General features: G+C 34.3%; 5 protein-coding genes and 5 pseudogenes across 10 annotated transcripts, besides 3 other annotated features; 8 read left to right on the top strand and 2 right to left on the bottom strand.

Moving 5' to 3' along the window:
- Positions 1–16,644: part of a mobile genetic element that runs on past both edges of the window.
- Positions 13–571, top strand: TVAGG3_0032510 (annotated as a pseudogene). The gene has a single exon. A coding segment is annotated over exon 1 (559 nt).
- On the top strand, positions 1,289–1,930 carry TVAGG3_0032500 (uncharacterized protein; the record flags this gene model as incomplete). Its single annotated transcript, XM_051220481.1, has 1 exon — positions 1,289–1,930. The coding sequence occupies one exon, from the start codon at positions 1,289–1,291 to the stop codon at positions 1,928–1,930; it is 642 nt and encodes a 213-aa protein (XP_051105467.1).
- On the top strand, positions 2,970–3,321 carry TVAGG3_0032490 (annotated as a pseudogene). The gene has a single exon. A coding segment is annotated over exon 1 (352 nt).
- TVAGG3_0032480 lies at positions 4,832–6,054 on the top strand (annotated as a pseudogene). Its single transcript has one exon. A coding segment is annotated over exon 1 (1,223 nt).
- TVAGG3_0032470 (integrase core domain containing protein family) lies at positions 6,674–7,159 on the top strand (the record flags this gene model as incomplete). The annotated part of the gene is made up of 1 exon (XM_051220480.1): positions 6,674–7,159. One exon carries the CDS (start codon positions 6,674–6,676, stop codon positions 7,157–7,159), a length of 486 nt encoding a protein of 161 aa, XP_051105466.1.
- On the top strand, positions 7,703–7,999 carry TVAGG3_0032460 (uncharacterized protein; the record flags this gene model as incomplete). The annotated part of the gene is made up of 1 exon (XM_001283109.1): positions 7,703–7,999. The coding sequence occupies one exon, from the start codon at positions 7,703–7,705 to the stop codon at positions 7,997–7,999; it is 297 nt and encodes a 98-aa protein (XP_001283110.1).
- Positions 8,942–9,768, top strand: TVAGG3_0032450 (annotated as a pseudogene). Its single transcript has one exon. A coding segment is annotated over exon 1 (827 nt).
- Positions 10,057–10,530, bottom strand: TVAGG3_0032440 (uncharacterized protein; the record flags this gene model as incomplete). The annotated part of the gene is made up of 1 exon (XM_051220479.1): positions 10,057–10,530. One exon carries the CDS (start codon positions 10,528–10,530, stop codon positions 10,057–10,059), a length of 474 nt encoding a protein of 157 aa, XP_051105465.1.
- Positions 11,285–16,644: part of a mobile genetic element that runs on past the window's edge.
- TVAGG3_0032430 (uncharacterized protein) lies at positions 11,606–11,962 on the top strand (the record flags this gene model as incomplete). The annotated part of the gene is made up of 1 exon (XM_001288358.1): positions 11,606–11,962. The coding sequence occupies one exon, from the start codon at positions 11,606–11,608 to the stop codon at positions 11,960–11,962; it is 357 nt and encodes a 118-aa protein (XP_001288359.1).
- Positions 11,963–12,145: a terminal%2Cinverted (terminal inverted repeat of Maverick-2 transposon ID:TVAGG3_0032370).
- TVAGG3_0032420 lies at positions 13,133–13,879 on the bottom strand (annotated as a pseudogene). Its single transcript has one exon. A coding segment is annotated over exon 1 (747 nt).

Raw genomic sequence — 16,644 nt, 5'->3', positions numbered from 1 at the left:
GTAGATGAAGACATGAATGAAACTACAGACAAACTTAACTCTTCTCTTATTCTTCCTTTCAGCAAAGATTATGAATTCTGTTCAAATGGTGTGTATTTCTATTGTGGAAAGATGGGTTCAGGTAAGACATTTAACCTCATTCGTCAATCTACTCATAACAGAGCGTTTAGGAAACGACTCTTACTATGACCAAATCATTATATCAGCAACTTCAGACTCTATGGACTCAACAGCGAAAACATTTATGTCAAAAGTTCAGCCTCTATCGTTAAAGTTCCAGACAGTGAACTCATTGAATTTCTTCAACGTTACATTCGACGTAAGAGGAAATATTATGCCATCGTAGAGTTCATACAGTCAGGAATGCAAAAGACTTCTGAGGAGATGGAAAGAATTATTGACAAACACCACTTACGTCAATACTCAGGAGTTTACGATATGAAACGACTTACAAACTACATTCTATCAAAACTTTCAAAATACCCCTTCAAAAAGTATCCTTCAAACACTCTGCTCGTTTGTGACGACTTCGCCGGAAAAGGTTTAGTGTCAAAACCAGACTCATCATTAGCTAACATCATAACTAAAGTCAGACATTACCATTTAACTGTAGCAATACTTATGCAAACATGGAGTTTTCTTGCTTTAAACATAAAACGTCATAACTGACTTCGTTATCTTTCAAGGTTTCTCACGCTTATGATATTGAACTCATTTGGAAACAGTCAGGTATAACATTACCTTTTGAAGAAATTGGGAAGCATATAAGTCTCTCATCTCTCCTCGTTCATACCTTGAGATTCATATCATGACTAATACCATTAAAGTCAAAAATATTCCATGGGGAACGACCAACATTGTTTTAAAAGTTTAACCTTCAATTGACTGATGGTAAACAAATTCCATGCATCTCTGTCGCCATTTCTGTTAATATTTTTGCTGTCATTCATATCATCCACTTCCCCATCCGTTAGCTTTTGAGGATATGCGTTAGAATAGCTGTTCTTAAATGAAGGCTTTTCACCTTTGAGAGCATAACTCTATAACTTTCTGCATACTTTATGTTTGAACCTCCTGAGCCATCATTGACATAAATTTTTATAGGCTTCCACCTTTGTTCATATTCCTGCTTCTTCCCTTTGCTCTTTTGTTCAGTAGTTCTACATCTTTATACACAGCACCTGTCTCAGTGAATTCAACAATATTTTCATTCGTTAGCTTTACATTCAAACCCTTGTCGAGTATATTGTTCATTTCATACATATAAAAGGTTTTTATTCTATATGAAATGAGAAGCAAATCCATCTTAGCTGGTGCCGTTAATGTTCCAATTGAACCAACATCAAATGTTGACTCACGAACGACAAACAATATTGTCATAAAGAACTATAGTTCGGAGTGTTTGAAAGAAAAAGAACCAGATCTTAAGTCGGGACCTTCGGTCTTGGCGCATGGCGCCGTGAATTTAAACACAGCTTCAAACGCTAACGCTACATCAGATGTTAAGTTAGAGTATCCACCACTGGACCAAGTTCTTTCAAGAGAAGCCAACGACAACCCTTACACAAATGTTCAAACAAATCCTTCAGATAACGTAGACCATTACCTTCTTCAGTTATACCAAACAATTTTACTCAAAGACGATAAGAAGCTTTTGACAAATCTTATAAGTAAGAACCAAATAATTCTAACAAAGGAGGACCTTGAAAATGTTATCTCACGAATAACAGGGAAACAATGTGTCATTGACTATCTCGACCCTGAAATCGAATGCTGTGGTCAAACTCCACTATTCATGAAAATAGGTAACATCCGCATCATTGAAACACCAGGAATTACAGGAGTTGAGTTTAAGTATAAATATTCGAACGAGTATACAAAACTTTCAACAGAATATAAACTTTGCTTGAAATATGTTTTAGTAAATTAAAGCAGTCAGGACCTTCGGTCTTGGCGCTTTGCGCCGTCAGTCAAAAAAATTTCAAGTTAGCAATTTGTAATATCTGTCCAAAACTTCTTCAACACTATCGAACTCATCTTCATAATGCAAACCTAATCTTATTGACTTGGTGCAGTTTTCACTAACACAATATTTTTCTGTTCTCTTGACTGACATAACTAACTCATTTGTTTCATCAAACAGCAACAACCAAAGTTCATGACCTAATACATAACATTCATACTTTATATTTTTAGCTCTGAGTTCTCTTGTAAGCTGTTTGCATTTAATATTTTCTAAAAAGTCAACTTCAACAGTCATTCGCACTGGTGCCTTCAGTTCTACAGGCTCTCCTTGAAAGTCAACAAGTCTGAATTGCATGTCTTTCAAATTATGAGGACTAATGCGAACCCATTTACCTAAATGAGTTGCTATGACAGGAACGTTTGGAATGAACATTGAATTGACTGCATAACAGAAAGACTTATATTCTACTGAACCTTTACTATTAACTCCTGAAATACCTGTGACATTAGCTATTTTTTGACTCAATGTACAAACAATTACCATTAACATACGTATGGAACAGATTTCATCTCAATCGTTTTGTCAACACTTTTCAAAGGAAATGTCATATGGTATGCACCCAAAAGAAGTTGTACTCTATGACTCATTCTTGGTATCTTAAACTCTTTCTCGCTGCTGAACTTCAATGTTCCCTCAGAAGAGAGTTCGACATCTATGTTGTCAATAGTTTCTTCATTTATGAGAGCATTTAACACTCCAGCAATTTTATCTATTCTATACCCAGCTCTATTAGGAAATGTTATAACACTTCTTTTGTCATCTATTTCAATCTCTATGAAATCTGTTTCATCTGTTATGACAAAAGTTGCGATAGTATTGAAGTCAACAACTCTGAAAGCAAGCGCTTCATTCTGAAGACCTAAGTTTGTTTGTAGCTTTACTGTCCCGTATTCGTTTGGGTCTGTACTTTGCAAATAGAACAACATTTTATTCTCATTAAAATATGACTATTGCTGCATATGCGTATGAAACAAATGAAGCAAGAAGAGCACATGAACTAGTAAACGAAAACTCAACTTTAACCATTGAAGGCAATGATTTAGTCATTGACGATGGAAAAACTAAAAAAGTCATTGATTTCGATACTTTTAACACTTATGACCCATTCATTACAACAAGCAAGGTTCCCATCATAAATGATGGAACGGTGCAATATATAAATTCTACAGTAGATGCCTCATTAGTGAAAGTATTAAATGTTCTCATTGAATTGTTAAAGAGCTTTCGATTTGACGACAACATTAAATGCCTAAAGAATTTAGTCATGAATGAGAAACAAATTCTCGGCGTTGCTGGTAGCAGTAATGATGTACACCTTATGACATTAGAATATTATAACGAACATAAAGATGAACTGAAAGGAGAGAAGGGTGACACCGGACCTCAAGGACCACAAGGAATACAAGGAATACAAGGACCTCAAGGCGAAAACGGTTTGAATGGTGAAGATGGAAAGGATGGAAAAAATGCTAAATCATGGATATGGAACCTTATAAATACTGGTTTAACAGCTGCTTCATATGGAGTTCTTCAATACCAAATCGGAAAGATATGGGCAGTACTTGGTGAAGAAGTTTTAGATGACGTTAAAAATGCTTTGAACTTCATTTCAAATGGTTCGGATACTATTAAAACTTTATCTGGTTGGATGCAAGAAACAAGGAGTCAAATAGATACTGTAAGACATATAGCAAACAATGCACGTACGAGATTGGATACTTTACGAGAAGCACAAAATACTCTAAAGGAAGCAAATGATATTCTTGGCTCAGTATCAGACATGCATGAAGATTGGCTTAAAGGTATTGACAAATCTTTAAAAAATCACAGTCAGTCTATTGCTGACTACAAGAAAAGTATAGATTTTTTACATAGTGCTATGGACGTACATGATGGAAGCATAAGGAACTTACTTAATGCTAACAATAACTTACCAGTAACTATTAAAGCATTTATAAAGTCCTTTGTAAAACCTGGTGCTCTAACATTTAGGTCTTTGAGAGCAAGAGCATTGAAGTCAAGAGATGCAGAAACTCCAACAGAAACTCCAGAAGAACCACCAAAACAACAGCTAATGAAATATTGTTCGAATATTTTCCAAGGTACTCTGTTCTCATTGCATACATTCAAGAAATACTTAAGAAAGCAGACTTGACTTTAGGAGATGATGAAAGTTCTGTATATCTTTCGTTCCAGTTTCAAATAGCAGAACTTTTGAGACAGATATGCTTAATGTATGACAACATCTCTGATTTCACAAGATATGATGACGACCATGACCCCGAACACGGTGAAGAAGAAGTTTTACAAACATCCATTAAGACAGGAAAGGTTTTAACTCAAAGTCTCATTATTGACACCAAAGATGGCGAAGTGGACGTTCTTCAAGAGCTGAAGAAAAATACTTCTTCGGGAGGTGGTGGTAGGTATGAACTTGAAATAAATGAGATAGAAGAGAAATTAGCCGAAAAAGCAGATAAAAACCATGTTCATTATATAAGTTCAGACGAACAGATTATAACGGACTACCATGGATATTTAACACAGGATGAACAAATAAGCACTGAAGATGTTAATGAAAGAAGATATAAATTCATTCGTGCTAAAGGTTATGACATACACTGTACTGTACAGTATGACACAGGTAAAGCACCAGAAGCATTTGGTTATAACAATGAAATTTATGCTTCATACTTCTTTGTTAACGGTGTATTAGTTGAACCAAGATTTACATTGAGAGTTAAGGCAAAAATAACTTTTGAAGATGCTATTAAAAGTAAAGCTGACAAAGATGAACTTGACGCAACGAACAAAGTTTTGAAATCTCATAAACACAATATCTCCGATATAAATGAACTTCAAGCTACATTAAATAGTAAAGCTGACAAGAACCATACACATGAATCCTTCACTACTGTTAGAGCAGACGACATAATATTGAACTATTACCCTTGGTTCAAGTGCACCATTAGAAAATCCAAGTACAAGCGTAAAAGATACACTAAACTCCTTAAATAGTAAATGTATGAACATTGAAGGTCATGTCAGAAACTTTGAAACATATAAAACTACCAGCAATGTTAGATAAAAAAGCAGATAAAGAACATACACATAACTCCTTCTCAACTGTTGCTATAGAAAGTATTGAAGGAACGGTTGAAGGAACTGGTGGGGAGGGCGGAGCCCCGCCGCACGCGGCTGCTTTATATTATAAACCTCCTAACTTTCCACAAGGTTTAACATCGAATGAAAACATAACAACGAAGAAAGAAATTAGCTGTAAAAATGTTTATGTCATGGATGATGAAAATAATGTTAAATTCACTGCTCAAGATTTATATGATAATAAAGCTGACAAGAACCATACACATAAATCCTTCACTACTGTTAGAGCAGACGACATAATATTGAACTATACCCTTGGTTCAAGTGCACCATTAGAAAATCCAAGTACAAGCGTAAAAGATACTCTTAACAATTTAGATAACAGTTGCAGGAATATCGAAGGTCATGTCAGAAACTTTGAAGCATATGAACTACCAACAATGTTAGATAAGAAAGCAGACAAAACAGAGCTTCAAACATTAAAGACTGAAATACTTCAAACATTATATCCTATAGGCTCTATTTATACGTCAATGAACTCAACAAATCCAGCAAGTGTTTTAGGTTTTGGTACGTGGAAGCAGATTGTAGACAAATTCTTATACTGTGCTAGATATTCAAAGCAAACAGGTGGTTCGAAGAAAATTAAAGAAGCAAACCTTCCACCGCACACTCATACAGGAACTACAAACTTTTCTGGCGACCATAGCCACTCATTAAGAGACCACCCATTATACAACTCAGAATATGAAGCTGGCAATGACGTTTTATCTCCATCTTATAACAATTCAGCAAAAAAGATTTTTCGACCAACTGAACCAGGAGGAAATCATTCACACACTTTCACAACAAATCCAACAGGCTCGGGTGCAGATTATATGCCACCATTTGTGACTGTATTCGCATGGTACCGTGTTCAATGAAATCTTTAACTTTACATAAATGAGCTTGAAAGAAGTATTCGAACAACATCCATGGAGGTCATTTAAGAAGTTCAATGAAGCAGCAAAAAGTTGGGGATTTACTAACAGAGCTGAAGTTAAAAAGTTCTTTGACAAAAATGTTGTACATCAAACAAAAATAAACCCTTACGACTACTTTTTACCAATTTTACTCCAACACTCCTGACGCATAACAATTTGACACTCTCATTCAAAGCAGAAAAGGAGGACATAAACCATTCCTCATCTTCATTAATGTTAACACTCGCAAAGCTTTTGCGTATATAATGATGAATAAAGGAACTCGTGAAGTGTTAAGAGTTTTACAAAAGTTTGTAGCAGAACATAGCCAAGTACTTTAACATCAGACCAAGACAGTGCATACCTCAGCAATGAAATCACAGATTTTCTCATTAAGCATAACATAACTCACTACACTACTGAAGACCATAACCATAACATACTCGGCATCATAAACCGCTTCATAAGGACTCTCAGAGATTTAAACCAAGAGCGAGACTTTACCGAAGAAACAATGAAACACTTTCTCGAAGTATATAATTCCTCAACACATTCTACAACAGGACATACACCAAATTCAATGACACAACAACAAGAAGAAAAGTATATACAAAAGAAACGAAGCCAAACACAAAATATCAGAAATTCAACACAATTTACCCTCATTCCTGGTACAAAAGTTCGTGTAGTTCTTGACGACAAACCGTTGACAAAGAAACGTTTAAGGTTAAGTCGAAATTATTATATCGTAGACTCTACGCAAGGTAATGGATATCTTATAAAAGCTGCTGACGACTCTATTGCGTTTTATCCTCGTCATAAATTAGTCGAAAGTAGTAATGGCAAACTTGCTGAAACCATTGACGAAGCAAAGCGAGGAGTGGTTATTGAAATACTTGGCTATAACACAAACGATGACACTTATAAAGTAAGATATGAAGGAGGCGTTGAAGATGTTATACCATCTAAGAACTTGAGAGAATCTAAACCAACTCATCTGGGACCATTAGAGCGGGAGTATTGGAAAGATAAAAACATGCCAGAAAGAATAAGAAAATTCTTCTAAACTTTTTCATTAGATGTAAATCAGACATGAACGAGAACAGTCATGATATCATTAAAGGTACCATAAATTTTAACATAAATGAACAAAAATAATGAATTTTCATGTATTTCTTAATGATAGAAAAATAACGTTAGTTTTATTTTTTTCTAACTTTTTATCTTGTAGGTAAGAACAGAAATGTCAGTCGAAGCAAAAACATTCACTAACAAATCTAATGGCGAAACATTCACAAAAGGCACTTATAACGGTATTGAAGTCTTACGTAGAGACAAGGATGGTTATATAAATGCAACAAATATGTGTCAGCAGTTTAGGAAAGACTTTAGAAAGTTGTTGGAAAATAAGTCCTGGGAAGAGTATTATAAGGCATTTTGTGAAGAATATAGCAACCGTCTGAATTCCGGCGGTTGCTTTTTTACAAAAATTCATGCAGGAATTCCTGATGAAATCAAACAGGTTAGAGGAACGTATGTAGACCCAAGACTTATAAACTATATAGCAATGTGGGCTTCTCCAAAATATTGCATAGCAGTTGGAAAAATTATGGATTCCATAGACAAGAAAGTTCATGAGAAGTTAGATGAAGAAGAACTCGAAGATACAGTAGAGAATGCAAAACATTTGTTCGAACAAGAAGTTAGAAAAATGTGCGAAAAACAATTAGAACATGAACGTGAGATATATTATGGTTATAGAGACTCTCCATACGAACTAGACCAATGGAAACAAGAAGATTTAAAGAGAGAATTTAGAGAATATGAACTCGCTAAGATAGCATTAGAAGCTGCAGAAAAGAAGTTAAAAGTTTGGGGTCGTTTTGTACAAAAATATTGTGAGTAAATGAACTCATTATTTTTGCATCATGACACGAAGTGAAGATTCGCACTTCGTCAAAAAAGTGAAGGTTCCCGACGGTTTCAAACCGCCATACTTTACATGAAGATAGCATTAGAAGCTGCAGAAAAGAAGTTAAAAGTTTGGGGTCGTTTTGTACAAAAATATTGTGAGTAAATGAACTCATTATTTTTGCATCATGACACGAAGTGAAGATTCGCACTTCGTCAAAAAAGTGAAGGTTCCCGACGGTTTCAAACCGCCATACTTTACATGAAGATAGTTTACAATGTCAACTAAATATCATGTACGATAGAAACGGTTATGTAAAGTTTACATTTTGTAAAGTTTTGTCCTGATTCAAGACAAGTCTTGTATTTTTTCAGAACAAGTCTTGTATTTTTTCAAGACAAATCTTGTCCTGATTCAGAACAAGACTTGCACTTTTTAGTCAGTTTTTCTTGTAAAGTTCTCAAATTTGAGAACAATTGTCCTGATTCAAGACAAGTCTTGTATTTTTTCAGAACAAGTCTTGTATTTTTTCAAGACAAATCTTGTCCTGATTCAAGACAAGTCTTGCACTTTTTCAGGAAATCCTATCGTCCAACTTTACAAATGTCACTTTTTCAACATGATTGTATTTTGGTCGGGAAACAACTTTCTCTCATTTTGTCACTTTTCTATCGTCGTGTTTTGTCACTTTTCCCTCAGGGTGTGTGTCAGAAAATATCCAAAATCTTTATAGCCTCGTATCTCCTTCAATTCTTGACAGTTTGACATGTATGACACACCATTCAATTCAGAATTATGTGCTGAAATTTATGACCTTCATTTGTTCGTGACTTCTTTTCACATATGTAACCATGAATTTTTAACATTTCTTTAACACAGAAAAATAAAGTTAGTTTTCTTTTTATTTATTTTTTTATTTTGTATGTAAGAACAGAAATGTCAACATTAGAGAACACAACAACTGCTATCGTTCATGAAGCCATAAATGAAGAATACGAATACATACAATATAACAAACAACTTCGCCTCATTCGTTCGGTCAAAGATGACATGTACCAAATGCAAAGTATAATGAATACTCTTCGTTCTACAAAGCAAGCATATCATTGGTTTGAAAACCAACAGACAAAAGAACTTTTAGAAGAATTTCCTCATATGATTGCTTCCCTCGGAAAACCGGGGAAGAGATTCCGTATGAAAATCGCAAGAATTTGGCTCCTGGTTTGAAAGGTTATTATGTTCATAGACTTTTAGTAAACGCTGTAGCAATGTGGGCTTCACCTCGTTATGCTTGTTATATTTTCATGATGTTAGATGAACTATATAAAGCAGAACGTGGAGAGATGGAAATGAAACTTCAAGCAAAAGATGAAGTCATTGAATCCAAAGACAAAAGCATACAGAAAAGAATACCGCGTTCGGTACCAAAAGGAAAGGAAAAGAGTTATAAGTATATGATATATACTGAAGAGATGGAAAATGAAGAAGATAAAGATATGGTTATGTTGCATTTAGTGAGAAGAAACAACAAGAGCTTTTATGACTTAGCTAAGATATATAAATCTGATAGAAACTGGTTCTATCGTGAAAACTTACCGATTTCAATGACACCGAATGAGCAAATAAAGGAAATTGTCAAAAATACTCTTCCTCAAACACACTATGACATCAAAGGTTGCACAATACTTACATTCAAAGAAGACTTAACATTACTGAAGGAAAAAATAACAGAATATTTCGATAACTTCAAAGAGGAAGAATCAAAAAATCTAAGCTAATTTTATTTTTTTTAATAATTTTATCTCATATGAAAGAACATGAATTTAGAATATTCGGAACTCATGACAGAAGAAGAGAACGAACAACATGTAAAAGATTATGCAAAATTTCTGAAGACATACAAAGCATTTAAACAATATCTAAATGCTTCTAAAGATTATGCAAAATTTCTGAAGGTATATAAAGCTTATGAAAAAGCGTATGAAAAGTTTATACATTGGGGAATTGTTGTAAAATATCCATATGAAGACTAACCAAAAAATATATTTTGCTTAAATGACGTCAGGGTCAATTTCTTCAACCATTTCACTTTCTTCGTCAATGTCAATAGAAGCTTCTTCAACCTTTGGTAAGAATTTCTGTATAACATCTTTGTTCGTTATTGTCTTCAGAGATGAAGGATAATATTTCACATTTGTTTCACCCTTCTTATATTCTTTCTGTTCGGAAAGATTTAAAGCAATACTGAAGAAGTCAATGTTAGAGTTCTTTATGACAGTATAATGAGTATCTTTGACATTCACGAAGAAACTCTTTTGTTTCAAAACTACTGCTAACTCTTGTGAAGTATAACGTTTGCGGTCAATGACGATAGCTAATGGTCTGACATACTGACCAAACTTAGATTCTTTCACAAACTTCTTGTTAAAGATAACATTAACATTTGAAGCATTATTGAACTCATTCTTGATGGCATTAGCGAGAGCATTGTATGAAAAGAACTTGCAATCTTGCATGTGTTTCATTAAAATAAAAATATTAAATTATTTTGAAAAATAACTTTAAAAAATCTAATCTAATTTTTTCAAAAAAATATTTTTTTATTTCCTACTAAAGATGTATCGGAAGTTGTCTAAGTTAGAACACTAGGAAATAAAACAACTTCTTACAGAAGCTAATATAGATGTTGCAAAGCATTACGCAACAAACAAAAAAGCACTCGCTGACATCCTCAATGACTATAATGGTGCAATAAGTTATGATAGAATTCATGAGTTCATAAAGCCGCAACGCGGCGAGGACGAAGTCCATGCAAGAGTATTTCCTTTAAATGACGTTGCTATTGACTTATATCATAGACGTTCAGTACCTCATGAAGTAAGAAGAGAAATGTTTGACATAACAAATGCAAACGTTGGTGAAACAAGAAGAAGAGACGACACACTGAAACAACAGAGAAGAGAGACGTTTAAGAGCGCTATAGAACAAGTTCGCAAAGCTAACGATGTCATTCGTTCCATTGACGACAAACCAAAAGAAGGTGAGAGATGGTTAAAGAAAGATGAAGAGAATAGGAAGAGAAATGTGAAGTCAGGCAATAGACTCATTGACTTTAACATCGAAGCTTTAGATAAACCAAACAGAGACTACTTACACAAACATTTCGGTAAGGTTTTCATGAGACTCTTAGAGAAGATTAAAATAAACTCCCAACAAAGATGGATGGTATGTTATAAACTTGGTGGAAAGTATGAATGTTCTACGTTAAACCTCAATAATAGTTAGTATCCCTAACTTGGGTACGGCGGCACTGCGTTCCACCTTACCCAAGTTAACAGTTTGACACTTTACAAAACCGGTAACGTATATTTTACAATACAACCATAACACCAACTTAACCTTAAATATTTACAAAACCATCTGACACATAAACGACTTCACTAACGAATTCACTACCATCCTCACTAAATAAAAAATAACCTTATTTTTATTTTTTTAAATTTTTTATTTCATTACAAAGACATATCCGACTACATTTACTATGACTCTTTCCCAGAACGTTTCCGTGAACTATTCAAAACTCAAGTAAAACTGAGAAACATGCATTTTAACAAAGACAGACCCATTGACGATGAAAGAAACCCTAAATATATTATAATACCTTATGATGCTAAATTTATTGCATACATTCCTTATGGTCGCAGAGGAACGAAAACTATTTCAACAAAGACGAAAAATTATTTCTGGAGCGATGAAGAAAATTGCCTTATCTACATAAACACATACTTAAATAAAGCTACATATTGTACAAAAGAAGGTTGGACTGGATTTGAGCTCTACATATACGACGACGATGGAAACAGACGTTGTGTATACCCATACGATAATATGTACCATTGTTTTCATCAAGCATTAAACGAATACATAGTCAGTAAGGGTCTCATTCCTGTTGAGTAGATATGCTTTATTTTTGTTCTGTCATTTATATAAAAATAAACTTAAAAATAAATGATATCACCACCCTCACACGTATGAAAACATAGCACAAAAATAAATTTAGGTGAAGTGGTGAAATCTCACCTCTTTTTTCACCCGGTTTTTCACCCTGTTGAATTCATTGCTTTATAACTCTCTTCCTTTCTCCAACTCTTCTAACTTCTTCATAAGTTCAGCAATGTTGTCCTCATGAAGTTTAATCTTTCTCAAAATTCCTTCTTTATCTAATGGTTGCTTTATCTTTCTAAACTGAACTCTACCATCCTTCATAGTATGAATGTAAAAACCTTCTGGAATAGTTCCTGATTTAATGTATTCTACCAAAACTTTTGTTTCATTGCTTCAGTGACTTTAGTCGTCATTTCAATCAAAGGTGAAGCTAGCACAGCGATAATGGATTTCATGACTTTTTAGTATTTCATGCAATCTTAACAGATAGCCTTACAAGTACTTCCAGTGTCCCTAGCTGTCCCTCCTTTTTATATAACTCCATGACATTTATAATCTCGCGAAACTTAACAGGTAGCATAACAGATTAAAATCAGATGAGGTTTTGAACCAAAATTTCTAAGCAACGTTGTCAAGGATTTTGAGGAACTAGGGACAGAGTGTGGCAAAGTCCAAGATTTAATTTATCTTCATCTGTTTCATCAGCTATCTCATCTAATATGCCAATATTTTATTCATAACTCGTGGCAAACTCACTAACTTTCATTATGTTCATCTGCATGCTTCATCTGATAGAAAGTATGACTTTCATTAACTCTGTGAGATAATGAAAACTACTAGGGACAGAGACCATGGCAAAGTTTATGACTTTCATTATTTCCAGAACTTAATGAAAAACTACTAGGGACAGAGACCATGGCAAAGTTCATGATTTAATTATTCCTCTCACTAACAACAAACACAAACTCCAACACTAACATCAATACTAACTTCAGCACAAATGACAAACACTAACAACAAACACAAATCCAACACTAACATCAAGTACTAACTTCAGCACAAATGACAAACACTAACAACAAACACAAACTCTCAACACTAACATCAAGTACTAACTTCAGCACAAATGACAACACTAACAACAAACACAAACTCCAACACTAACGACAAAAATAAATGTCCTCACTTCTTAACAAAGTAATATGTGCTTCTTACACCACCATAGCTCAAACGTTTCTTTTCAAACATCGATTGAAACTTATTTTGAGCCATTGGCTTTAGTCTCTTTTTCTTCAAATACGCCAAGAAATCTTCTTCACATCTTTTCACTTCATAGCCTTCTTTAAACTCCTCCTTGTTAAGTTCTATGAAATCCTTTATCTCATTCTTTGTTGCAATGGCTTCTTCACGAACGACATCGTGAACTATTTCATCATTGCATTCATGTATGACCTCCTTACTGTTCTCATGAACTATTTCATCATTGCATTCATGTATGACCTCTCACTGTTCTCACTATTTCATCATTGCATTCATGTATGACCTCTTCACTGTTCTCATGAACTATTTCATCATTGCATTCATGTATGACCTCTTTCACTGTTCTCATGAACTATTTCATCATTGCATTCATGTATGACCTCCTCACTGTTCTTGTGAACTATTTCATCATTGCATTCATGTATGACCTCTTCACTGTTCTCATGAACTTTCAACACTGTTCTCATGAACGACCTCCTTACTGTCTTTCATAAGCGTTTCAAAGTCTCCTTTACTCATTACTTCAATCTCATGCTGTTCACAGTAGTACTTAAACTCACTGTATAATGTCTTTGTTGTATGTTATATTGCTTCCATGTACTCCATGAATTTTTCAAGCACTTCCTCATAATTCACTGTTTCTTTCTTTCCACGACCTTCTAATATCATACTTGCTTCGTAAATATAACTTCTTGCAGAACCGTCTCGCTTTCTACTTCTCTTCACAAATTCTCTCATCTTGCCACCAAATACATTTGAACTACATGCAAGAATTCATTCTCCTTCGCAAATTCTTTATATCTTTGTAGCACTCTGTACAATTCCATCCGGATACAAACTTTTCATAGAACTCCTCGTAAAACATTTGGTAAGGTGTTTTGTTCATTTCGATGAGTTCTTGTTTAGCCCTGGTGAATGGTATCTTCCTTACATCAAATTCACTTAAATCTTTCTTCATGAAGTACGTCAGTAAGTTTGAATAAAAACTCTTCATTAAAGCTTTCAATGAGATTTGAGAAATATTCGTAATTTCCTTTGTATCTGCTGCTTACGTCAATGACAACAAATCTTCTGTCGTCTTTATCAATCTTTACTGAGTTGAAGTTGTTAGATATCATGATGATATTACAAACATTCTCTATCTTTCTTACTGGCTGACACTTCTGATTTAAGTCCAACTGAGTCTCTGTTACTATTGACTTTAGTGCGTCGTGGTTCATGACCTTAGACGTATCGCATGAGCTTAGTTCATTGCATACGATGAGCTTCATGTTCTCAATAGCAGCATTGAATCTACCAACCACATTCTCTATTGCCGTATATTATTGTTGGCGTACTGCTAATGAGCTCGCATAGAACATTACTAAGTACATTCTTACCAGTTCCTTGCTTTCCTATTAACAAAAGTACTGTTCCAGTCTTTCCACAAGATTTTGAACGATGTAGGCGAACCAGTTCAAAAACATACTCATAAAGCTCTTCATCCTCATTACATATGACATCGTGAACATGTTTCAAATATCCTTCAATAACGCTTTCATCTACTTCATTCAGTACCTCATACTCATATCCTCTGAAATAGCTGTAAATGTCATCTCTTTCGTCAAAGAATCTCATGCCTGACTTCATAAGATAGTTCTTGTTCTGACCCGCTTCATAAATCATCAGTGCGTTCACATCCTTCTCCTCAATACGTCCTACATAAACACTCTTCATGAGCTTATTGAATTCCTTGCTATCTACTGACACAAGTGTTGTTGTGTCTCGTATTCCATCATAATCTTTCACTAGATATGTCATACGTGCTCCGTCAATAACAACAAACATCTTCTTAAGTCATTTATAACACTAGCTATGTCAATACCTTCTTCACTCATGTACTTATTTTTCCTCAAGTCCTTTAGTTGAAAGTGTCTCTAATTCTATTTCAAACAATTCATTACACATCCTTTGCAATACTTCTCTATAAAATATTTCTGTCGTTCTTTACTAAGTTTCTTAACAGCTCTAAAGAACCATGTGTTTTGACTCAAACATCCTTCACAACTTCTCTCATTCATTCCTAGTTCTTTCATGTCATTATCTTCAACCTCTATGGTCTCATTGACTAAGGTCAAAGGGTTCTTAGTCATTGCTGGTCTTATCTGAAACAATGTTTGTGCAACAGGTTTAACTAGTTCAGCAACGTCCTTCCTTAATATGAATAGCTGTTTCCACTCATCTTTGCTAACAGTTCTTTCATAACCACTGACAGTAATGATTTCATTTGCTGACCTTAGACACTTATGTTCTATCATTTGTATTGCTTTTGTGTAAGGCTTTCGTGAGCATAGGTTGTATATGTCATTCCTGCAATGTTCATTCATGCCAATAGTACTAAATCCTTTCTTTGCTGTTGAGTGCATAATATCCATTAGTTCCTGTGTTCGTATTGCTGTCTCATAAAATACAACAAGACCTTTGTCATCTATGACGTACTTACCGAAAACATTGCTATATTCTTTAACCATGAAATACATCCTCATTCATGCTGTCAAACATGAAGTAAGGTCTTACATACTCTTCACTTATAAGATACTCCACAAAGTACTTGTTAAGCTCTATGTCCTCGTGAGCGATTTCATTAGGTTTGATATTAGTTCCTTTTGTCATTGCTGTCATGTACTTCACTCTCATAGTTCCTTTCAATACGTAAAATACTTCATTGTTTCATAACTGCTCTAAATTCTGTTCAAAATTCGTACAACATAACTTTTTAACATTAGTGAAAGAACATGAGCGAAACAACAACATCTAACATTACAGAAGAAGTCAATGACAATGCCGATGAAAACATTACAGAAGGAGCTAGTGAAAATATTGACGAGTTCAGTGAGGAAGAAGATATTGAGGACGTCAATGAGAACGTTAGTGGGGAACAAACTCAATGGGAAACATTGAGAAATCATGAAGATTATGAGATTTGTACGACATATCCTTTTACTATTCGTCGAAAGAAAGACAACATATTATGAGTGAATGCTTAAATAATTATGGTTATATTGTGCTTAGTTTAAACAACAAAATGTACTTAAAGCATAGAATATTGCAGAACAGTGGATTGAAAATCCAAACAATTTGAAAGAAATAGACCATATAAATCATGATAGAACGGACAACAGAATCTCAAACCTTCGTTGTGTTCTAGATCTGAAAACAATAGAAATAAAGCAAGTATGGTGATATAGTTTATGAGTTCGTTGATGAAATACTGACGAAGCTGTTGAAATAACAGATTATGGTAAGCATTCGTTTGAGTTCTACTACTATGTTGAGAATGAGGACGCATTCTATTATTATACAGGTCCTAACTATCGAAAACTTCATATAAACTTTACAAAAACAGGTGCTGCTTATGTTTGTATGATAGATACAGAAAACAAGAGTGTAATCTT

This window comes from Trichomonas vaginalis, chromosome IV, assembly GCF_026262505.1.
Source record: "Trichomonas vaginalis G3 chromosome IV, whole genome shotgun sequence".
NCBI classification, from domain to species: Eukaryota; Parabasalia; order Trichomonadida; family Trichomonadidae; genus Trichomonas; species Trichomonas vaginalis.
Note: the sequence above shows the minus strand (reverse complement) of the source record. Positions and strands in the feature narration are given on the sequence as shown.